Genomic DNA, 11,019 nt, shown 5'->3' with positions numbered 1-11,019 from the left:
TTTTGCTTGCGTGGATTCTGATCTCTCGGTCTTTCATGTATTACTTTTTAGTAGTGGTGGGCAACGATATGAAGATTGTATATCGATACTGTGCACGTATTTTGATATCGATAATATCGAAGTCTTGCAAAACACAGAAATATAATAACGCAATATGAAACATATATACATATATAGATGTTCACAGATATTTACATATGAAAAACAACTTCTTACTGTAATTGGTGGTGCATTGCTTCACAATATCTATGGAGAAAAACAAGGTCTTATTATATTGTTTTACTATTCCCATCATCAGCCACCTCAAAACTGAAATACTTCTATACTTCACTGCGCACAGACTTCGGGGTTGTTAATTTTCTAGCCACTCCTGAAGTAACTGAATCTGCTTTGCGTATGGTGTCATGCATTATTTCGAGATGTAATTATAACGTAAGTAATTGCACGGAGAAAATGCAATGAACTGCTGACGCATGCGCATATCTCAAAATAATGCACCATGCAAATAGCGTTTGGTACCGAAACACCAATCAGTGGAATAAAATGGTTAAATAATACTTTAGTGTGTGGTGTGCATATAGTTTGTATCTTAATATAAAATAAACTTGATTTATACTACTATTTTTAGCAGTATTCGCAATACAAAGTATGTCTCTGCGAGCTTACATGATTTTTTTTTTTAAATCCCACGATATTGCGATATAGAAATTATCTATCCTCAAAAATATCGGTGCCCATCACTTCTTTTTTGTATCTCTTTGAATCCTGTGCTCGGTGATTTATACGCAGTGTAATGGTTAATTGTTGCCAATCAAACTACTATTACACTAAGTTATCGCACCACTATTACATATATTTAAGTAAGCAAACTTCTTTTCTGTGAGCTGGAGTGCTGATGTGCTTTTAGTCACTGAAGAATGTCTTCGCACATCAAATGTGGATAACATAGCAAAACAGTCATTTGTAAAATAGGTTGATTAAACATTATATGGTAGAGGTTGTTACTGTACAGTAGCTTTAAAAAAGTTATTTAGTATACAGTAAACCAAAGACTGCATGCTTTTTATATAGGCCAACCCTAGGGTTGCTACAACTATTTAAATAATGTACCTGTAATTTTTCTTTTCTTTTTTAACATTCTAACAACTTTTTATACAGAACTTTAAAGTCTGTTTCAAAGCTCTAGTGCACTCTTGAGAGCTGTCCTCTAAATCACTGCAGGAAGAGCGATTTAAAAAAAAAAAAAAAAAAAAAAAAAAACCCTTAACAAGTGCTCTGGCTCTTCTGTTCCGTACCACATCATGGATCGTTATTTCTGTGTTACCTATTTGACAATGTGGGCAATAATCCTTACACTAACAGTGCACTAGAGCAGACATTTTGAAAAGTGCTTTGAAACAGACTTTAAAGTTAAGTGTAAAAAGGTTGTCGGGACGTTAACAATGAAAAGAAAAATTACAGCTACGTTACTTAAACAGTTGTAGCAACACATGGGGACATGTAACAGTATAATTTTTGGAAACCTATTATTTACTCTTTAAAGCTGCTATACGTATAGCTACAGTTTATTCCAATTATAATCCTAGGGCTAGTGTGGTTTTAAACTGTTTTTTTTTTTTTTCTTGCATATTTTCCAGTATTACATTATTCGAGAACTTCATACAGATCTTGCACTCTTCACATTTTATAGCCAGAAAGGTAGTTATAGCAATTTTTGGAAAAGCAATGTCTTCTGTTGAGTTTTTTCACCCCATAAAAATGACAGTTGATGATTTGGCCCAGGGGTCTCTATCTGCCCCAGTGACTGTAGCCACATCTCTTAAGAGGGGAGGTGACAGACCCTGACCCCAGTGGAAGGACACCGCAGTTAAGGAGAGGGTGAACTGAGACAAGAGGTAAGAATCACCCCTGGGTTTTATTAGGGCAGGTATTGCTTGAACTAAAACCCTGTGGGATATTTATTTTAATTCTGAGTACTGTAAATCACTAGTCATCTGCTGTTTTTTTGCAGTTTTTCATAAGTACCATCAAAACATTCTTAAAGACATAAACTACAGACAAAATCGCAGTTGAAAAAAGGAGGTTGATTTGATAAGACATGGGGATTCCACCAGCTACGTGTTTATCCTGGAATTATAATACCACAGATAGATTCCCTGCTTCTGTAAAATGCTCTTCAGAAATTTAGGCAACTGGGCACTTTTATTGATTGTTTTAACAGTGACATTATATACCCTCGTAAATTTTAGGGATATACTGCAAGTCAAACTGTAGTGTTGTGTAGTATACAGTAAATCACACAAGTGGCCGATGGCACATCTGCAGGGTGAGTCATACAGTCAGGGGCAGGTTTGTGTCCTGGCTATGCAAAGTCATTGAACTTTGCTGGAGATTCCACAGGGAATGCTGCATTGACTCTGGGATTCGTCAGGGAATGTTTCTTGGAAGCTCCCTGGCCAGAGGGAATTGCCTTAGCCATGGGATTGGAAAATACCTACAGACCTTTAGTAGTCATAAACTGTTGTGGGAACTGCTGCAGTGATGAAACATAATGGGCAATTCTAAATTTGGGGAAAATAATTGGTTAGACTACATTTATGTAAAAAAAACAAACAAACAAAAAAAAAACAGCAATTGGTAAATTAAATGCTCTACTGTTCTGTACTGTGAAATCACATTTCTCTTTTTGAGACCACTGACCAGTGACCTTGGCGTTTTTTAAAATGATTAGTCAATGCACTGCAATGCCAAATGAAGTTCAGTGCCTTTAAACATTTGGGAAGCAGAAAGAAGATTAAAAAGTAATTTATTAAAATAAATTCAATGATATCTCTAATGTAAAAAACATAATTGTAATAGTCTTATTGCAAGTAATTAGTAGCAGTTTGCACAAAGCTAATTTTGTTTTTGAGGGATGCATTGAGTTGGAAAAAGCATTTCACCTGAGATTCTATAGGATCCTCATTAAATCATGTAATGCCAGTTACTACAACTATGGCCAGAAGTTTTGTATCACCTACAATTTTAGGATTGAGACATTAATTAAAAAAATAACTATATGAACACAATTTAGTTCTTTTATTCAACATCATGTAATCCAAATAAACTACAAAATGATATTGCAAAAGTCTACCAGAACCATAGTAGTGTTTCATGTTAGATTTTGAATTGTCAAATGTTTTTATTGTTAGTTTTTCATTAACTACATAGCATTATGTAGTTCAATATGTTAACGTAACATTATTCAGCAGGTTTCATTTGACTTTATGAAGCAAAATTAGTTAATTCTATAGGGTGATGCAAAACATTTGGCCATAGCTGTATATTCTTTTGTGTTTACAGTGTGATTTTGCTTTCATTTTCCTCATGTCACTTAATTGCATTTTGAGCTTTGTTGGAAGTGAATATTTAGGCTTGATCACATAAGAGAAAATTGATTTGCAGTCCTTTTATTATTTCACATTCAATTAATGTGAGCACCGAATGTGCCCCTGGGTATTGCAGATTGTGTGTAGTAGATGCAAGACTAATTTAAATGACTGTGAAAGTCGAAACATTGTCAGTAATACTGGCTAGCAGCATTGTGAGTGAGGGTATTATATTATAAATAGTTTAAACTTCATGTATAATCAACCAATATCCTTATCGAACTACAGCAACAGGAATCGCTGGCATTGAGAACGTTTCATGTTGAAAACAAATTCCTTGAAATGCAACTGAAAATATGCACGTGCATATAAAGACAGTGGGATTTCTCATCACAAAACAAATAAACGAATGCTTGAATTGGGCATCGCGCAAAGAAAGCACGTGTTATTGGGTAGCTAGCTACCTGAGGTTCCAAATAGTGCTATTCATTTATCAAGCCATGATCAATTATCAATTTCATTGTTGCATCTCTAATCATATACTCGTCATTCGTTGCACAAGTGTTACCGTTTTAGTACGACAGTCTGCCTCACTAATCTCTATTGCATTGCTACTTTCACAGGCCAGAACCTTGCATCTTATTAATGCATATTGCTTGTACTGCATGTACTGCATATTGGTTTAAGATTTATTGAATTGTTTTTACTGACAAGGCTTTCTACATTTATTTGCAGGAAAGCATTCTTGTTCACAAAGTTGAAAAGTCAACTCCTCAGTACTAATTAGCCTGAGCAGGGTACATGTTGGATCAGTAGAATTACTATTTGAAAAAGGGAATCATTGGCAGAGATGCTGAAACTGAAGCTGTACTTAGTTTAATTACCTGTCTCAATAAAACTGAAGAGCACTTTGTTTCATGCTTACAGTATGGATAGAGAAACCACAGGAAATAAGCAAAGATTCATACAACAAAGTGCAAAAGCGGTTGTGGTAAACCATTTTAAATTAAACAGATACATCACACATCTAACCCAGGAATCAACCATTGATCTTGTTTTTTCATTAACAAGAAGTATTAAGCTGGTATAATCAATTGCATCTATTGATTTAAACGCTGAATAAAAAAAAAAAAAAGGTAAAATACCATTAATAGATCTGTTCACGTTGCACCAGTAGCTGACCCAGAGAAAACAGTATTGATAGGAACAGGAATTTAATTATGAATGGTACTGCAATTTAAATAGCTTTTTAATATTAGCAGGAACTTATTTTAATGTAGTTTTTGCTCACCAAAAGCAGTTTTAAACAACACTTTTATACAATACTAGTCTATTTGTGAATCAAAAAAATTATAATTTTAAAAATACTGTACAGGAATTAATACAGTAAGAATGGGTAATATTAAACCAATCTAGCAAGCTATTTAATGATTATTAGTTTAAAAGATAAAGATCATGGTACTGGTGCCAACAAAAGACAGGAAAATAGATCTGAACCTTTCAGAAACTTCACCTTCACAATTTAGTTGTGGTCCTTTGAAATTATGCCCTATAACTGTAGTGGTTGGGCGACATATAAATCCATATAAACAAAACATTCAAATTTAAAAATTGGACACTGGCATAAACCACAAGTACTGATTGTGACTGATCAGCTTAAAGCACATTTTTGTTTTCTTGTAATGGGCACTTTTTGCTTTGACCAAGGTCACATTTGACATTCATGACATTAGTTTAAGGTGTTGGAACATTTTATTAACATCAGAATTCTGTTTCAGTTTGCGAAAGGTGGTTGATTAGTCTCCTAGGAGACAGAATATATGAATATACTGTGTGTATGTGTGTGTGTGTATGTGTATATGTATATATATATATGTATATGTATATGTATATATATATATATATAATATATATATATATATAATATAATATATTATATATCTAATGCCCTCTCCTTCCTCCCGTGGAAGAAGAGATCAGGTTTGCATATGTCACGGGATAAGTGAATATTGCCCTTATAAGAAATGGTGTTCAGTAATATTTCTCAGTTTTTGTCTTGTAAATGTTGCAACATATTTTTTGTTCATACTGATTTTTTTTTTTTTTTTTTTAATCTATACAGAAGATTTTACTGGAAAAAAATATGGTGTATATGGACTTTAGGCAATGTGACTTTATGCTTAAATATTATTCAAGTTATATTAAGTAGGGTGAAAATGAGTTCTGTAACTGATAAATAGGATTGACATTAACCTAGTGATAATAACAAAGTGATATCAGGAGCTTGTCCCAACTCAATCCTATTACTGTATAGTCTGTCCAGGACACTGGTGATAAATTAACAGGGGTGATATTAAGTGTGTTACATTATATTCCTTTATAATATATCCATTTGTAATAGAAAAATGTTTTTCAATGAGGGTCAATTCAGGTAGTTCCCCGACTGTTTTTTTTTCACCTGTTCTATATGCAACCTCTCTAGTCCTGTTCCTGCACACAAGGGAAATACTAGATTGAAACTTGACAGGACAACTCAAATGAAATCAAATTCTTTATTAGGGAACAGGACCTTTGTTGACTTTTCAAATGGCTTAACTTCCTACCACAGAGCTCCCTGTGGAATCTCCAGCAAAGATTGGCAATATCACACACCCAGGCCACAAACCTGCCCTCCCTTGACTGTATGACTCTCCCTGCACAGAACAAAGCCATGCCTTCACCAGGGGTACCTCGGAGACCCTCTGCTGTTTATTCGGAATATTGATTTTCAGCAGCATAGTAGAATGCCATACCCTTTTATTTTGCTTGACAGAGATATCATTTAGCAGGTAGGACCACTTGCTGAACATCCAGTGCGATGATACTTGTGTTTCATCTAAGTGATACAAGTAAAAGGGTTTTAGAAATATTACAGTAAACACATACAAATACTACCTGACACAAGCCAATTTCATATATATATATATTTTTTATTTAAAAGAATACTCAACACAACATTTTCTTGGTGACACATTCCATAAAAGTATTTTGATAAATCTGCAAAATTTCATGCATCGAAAAAACTATTAATACTCTCTAATTCATGAAACGAAGGGCTCGGGGCAAGATAATGGAAATCCAGAAATCATTACCAAGATAAGAATATCAGTGACATACTAGGCTACAGTGCTTTCTTCAATTGTCCATTGTGGGATTGAATCAGAACATGTCAGTATTAAACTGTAGGCAGCTGTGTACACACAGCAAGCCCCAACAGACGTGCTTGTTTTCAGCTTATATTTTGTTTAGTCCTTTTTAAATGGCCTGTTTTCTTTGTAGCAAATTAAATGAAGTAATCTGTGTAGAGGACAGTTCACACTAAATCAAGAACTGCCTTTTTGAAAAAAAAACATTTAACACATTTTCTAAAATTTCAGTCAAACAAATGAAGTTTAATTAAATAGCTGTTAAGTTAATGATGAGTGCATCAATTTAGTTAAACCAAACATCTGATTCTTTATTGATTTCAAAACCTGTGTGAGTTAGCATTATCTAGCCATGACCCCCTTCAGCAATGAAAATGCACTCTTAAAACGTTGTTCCATTCATGGTAGATTTGGCACGTCACAAAGTAAAGTAGAAGTCACAACCAAGTTTTAAAATGTACCTGATTTTTCTATGTATTTATTTATTTTTCCTGCACACTTTCAAGAGTCATATGATATGACTTTTTCTAGACCTTTTCTAATAGAGGATACTGTTTTATTTTCCATTTTCTGTTAATACAAGCTTATAATTAGACTGGCTCCTTTTCAATATTTAATTTTCACCTGGCTCACAAAATACTGTAATAAACTACTCCCCTTTTAGAGTAACATATTTGTCAAGATGTGCCAATGAAGAACCCCAGTCAAATGCATACTATACAAGGTGACTGACTTTTTACAGTATCTTGTGAGGTCCTGAAAAATAAACATCTAAAAAGGTGCAAGTCTACTTAGAATTAATTTAGCAATTCTATCAAAACAATGCATTACTACGTATAAATAAACAGTGGTACCAAAATCAAAGTTATTCAGCTCTTTATTGTAAATAACATGGAGGTGATAAAAGGTGTATTATCTTTGTTTAGATTAGTAAATCAATATTATTTTAAATGCCTGCTTGCCATCAGTATACTGGTACTGAATCGTGTCCCAGATGAAATGCCTGACTCTCCATTATAGCCTGTTTGTTTGTTTTTTGTTTTTTAAGACACCACAATATCTACTGCTAGCTTCAAAAGATAATAAAAAGTAGAGTAGAAGGATTTTAGAAAAAATAGCCTTTTATTTTTCCACATTATTATTTTAGCCCCCTGTACACCAGTGTAGTTTTATTGTAAGAATTAGGCACCATGCAAGAAGATATTCTATTTGGAGTGAAGTGGAGAGGATGTTAATTCCTGCGGAGTGGATGCCACATGGAAACAGGCTTCCTCAGAGTGACCAGCATCTGGTTCCAGTGGGTGATTCCCATCCCGCTGGCTTCGGGCCCGATGATCACGTGACCTATATTGTCAGCTCTGCCATCTTCACAGTACTCCGCCACCGTGACTCTGAGTGACAGGTCCTGCGGGAAGACAAGAAACGTTTAATAGATCGAGGGCGCAGAACCAGAGGGGTGTAAGTGACATTGTTGTTCAAATGGCATATTATAGATCAAATTAAAGCTCTTGGTGAGCTCTATCTAGTGCCACAAGGACCTAACTGAAATCACAAACTGCATTGAATAAAGTGAGAAAGTAATAAAGACACAACTGCAAAATCTAGGTAAACTTAGTGCCAGGAGGGTGTAACTAGCACACTTACAACCTCCTGGCACTGAGTGTTGCATTGTGGGATGGCTGAGTGACAGCAGAGGAGTCAAAATGGCAGAAAAAAGCTGTAAAATAAAGCTTTGTGTAAAACAATATCTAACTTTTGTGGACATTTTACTACAGAGTAAGAACCAGACCATGTCGATTGTAGAAAATCTTGTAAATTATATTTTACAGTAGTATTTAAGTATAACATGAAATATGACTGAACATTTATATTTTAAAGATACATATTGATTTATTAATTATTATTAAATTGATGAAAAACAAGTCTGGGATAGAACTGGTGAAGAAAACCACACTGCAATGGGTATTCATGTTAGTGTTATTATGGAAAATCTAACTTTTAAAGCAGCATTTCTGGTGCTATTCTTACCTTTTGAAGTTTCAAATTAAAAAATATTTTAAACTTTAATTTTCTTCAAAATTATATTGATACTGTGCATATACTGATAAATGGCAATTGAACACAATCAAAATCTTATTTTTGCTCGCCTGAAAAATTATGAAAATGTCACTTACGCCCCTCTGGTTCTAAGCCCTCGATATTTATTAAGGGATCATGACACTGCTGTGGCGTGTTACAAGGTAATAATGGAAGTCCCGAGTCAATAAAGCCAGAGAGTGACCAGTTTCATTATTACCGAGGAACACGACAAAGCAAAGTCATTAAAGTGTATTTATTTACCTAAGTTTGTCTAAAAGAGTTAACTTTTTGAGGCAGGGCAGTGGTTTTAGAGAAGGTGTCGTTAATTAGTGTAAACATTTCTGTTACTGAGTTAACAGAGCGGTTGTTGTATAATATAGGGTTATAGGATGGCAAACATCTGGGTGTAAGGGTATATTGGTACGAGTAGAAGTGAACAGGGGAACAGTTTATGTGATCAATATAACCCACACACAGTTGCTCACAGTCCTATAACTATTATATACTGCTTTATTGTTAATATACAAGTACAAAAAATCCAGCTACATTTGTTTTTTTATTCAAAAAAAACTTTTTTTTTAGTCCATTGTGATTTGCATTGAAATAAATGGTTTATTAAGAGAATACTGTTAAGTGGCTGATTCTGATGTCATCGTTTTGAACTGACTTTGCAGCTAAAGCGAATTCCGAGATGTGCCGCAGTTATAATTTTTTAAATCAGGTGATGTCAACTGTACCAATAGTAATAATAAACCACTAAAAACTCAATATGGTACGGTTGATGTCAAATTTTTTTTTTTTTGTGATGCGTCATGAGATACAGTAGGCAAATCCTGCGCTGTGATTGACTGAAAGATCCTCAGCCGTTCAGTACTGCAAGGCTCCGGGCTGCAGCAAGATCAGACTGAGCACCAGACACTACAATCCTTAGAGTTTTTAGAATTGCCTGCTCACACACTTGTAGGGATGTATCTGGAATGTAAGTTTTGTTACCCTTTGTCCCTCTTCAATGTGGCACTCCAGTTCTACCCAGCAACAGTTTTTAAGAAGGTAGAAAACTTCCTGTGAATTCCTTATTAGTGCATTCACCCATATGCCCCCCTCCTTGCATTCATGAACTAAAGTAACCCACTCAGATTCTCTGTTGTAGACAATAACATGTAAAGAATAATCTGTTCTAATACATAAACTACTACAACATTCCTACAGAGTGTATAATCTGCCAGATCTCATTTTGGAATCCTGCATTCATTCAAATCCAACGACAGAATACACGGTTCCGAATTATGCTGCGTTGCTAGGCTTGAAAAAAAGTAATTGTACAAATTCAGCTGTTTATTTTATGGTTAAACACTTTCTTTCCAATGGTGTGTTCTGTAACATAAAATGAATACTCCATGAAAGTTCATGGAGTGCTGTGTGTATTTCACCCATGAGGATGACTATAACCACATGATTACTGTGGCATATACTGAATGAATCGGAATACCAAAAATTAAAACAATCGATTGAAGACTTTTTGAATCCAAACAGTGACTTAGTAAAATGAGCCAGATGTATATTAAAATTCATTTTTAATGAATTAAATTATTTAAATTATCTTATTTGAATGATTATTTTACATAACTTACCTGCAGCACAATGGCTGGCACTGAGAAAATCATGGCCTCATTAAAGATGGGATTGTTCTCATCTCTCTTCACAGCCGTCTTCTTCTTGCTAATTTTTCTGTTGTCTTGGAGGACATAAACTTTGACAAATGGATCTGTTTATGAAGGAGAGTCGGAGAGAAAACCGAGTCATTTACACATAAATGAGCTCCTTTATCTGGCCGCACAAGATGCTTCATTCAAATACAAATACATACATAAGACGCTGAAACTGAAATAGTTATACTTGGCTCGGACAAAATCTTGTAGCTCCTCAATAGTAGAAGATATCTGAAATCTGATTTTTTTTTTTTTATTTGAAATCCTCATAAAATTTTGCATCTGTCATATGCTGAAAAATATTATTTTATTATATATTTTTCAATATTTTTTTGGGCAGTGCAGTTTATAAAAAACACATCATCTATTCCACAATAAAATACATTGTATCATTGGAAATGGCTACTAAAGGCCTTTCTATAGATATAATGGGTTTTAATTTCTGATGTATGGTTGCCAAACTACAAGCACTAAACACAAAGTGGTCACAATCAAGCCCAAATATGGTCATTCTACCTCGGCGTCAAAGGGTTAAAGAAGCAGAACATTCTGCTGCCAAGCAAGTATATCGTAGAGCATGCAAGTAAAATTGGAAAATCCCCAACTCTGCAATATATTCCAATTTATGTGGGCATGTAGTGTCATGAGATCCACTCATGAGAGTTGTGTGCAACTATT

General features: G+C 34.5%; 1 protein-coding gene across 6 annotated transcripts in view; it reads right to left on the bottom strand.

Annotated features, from left to right (window-relative positions):
* Window positions 1-6,316: 6,316 nt before the first annotated feature.
* The window catches only part of LOC117432092 (synaptotagmin-12-like), a 64,268-nt gene continuing 59,565 nt past the window's right edge, over window positions 6,317-11,019 (bottom strand). For all 6 annotated transcript variants that reach the window (XM_034053546.3, XM_034053544.3, XM_034053547.3 and 3 more), the window contains 2 exons: window positions 10,264-10,397; window positions 6,317-7,958 (listed from right to left, as the gene is read on the bottom strand). In XM_034053546.3, coding sequence (XP_033909437.1) covers window positions 7,785-7,958; window positions 10,264-10,397 — 308 coding nt within the window. In that variant the 3' untranslated portion in view covers window positions 6,317-7,784. The remainder of the gene's footprint in view (window positions 7,959-10,263; window positions 10,398-11,019) is intronic.

Source organism: Acipenser ruthenus, chromosome 27 (assembly GCF_902713425.1).
Source record: "Acipenser ruthenus chromosome 27, fAciRut3.2 maternal haplotype, whole genome shotgun sequence".
Lineage (NCBI taxonomy): Eukaryota > Metazoa > Chordata > Actinopteri > Acipenseriformes > Acipenseridae > Acipenser > Acipenser ruthenus.
The sequence above is the reverse complement of the archived record's forward strand: the minus strand, read 5'-3'. Positions and strand labels throughout refer to the sequence as shown.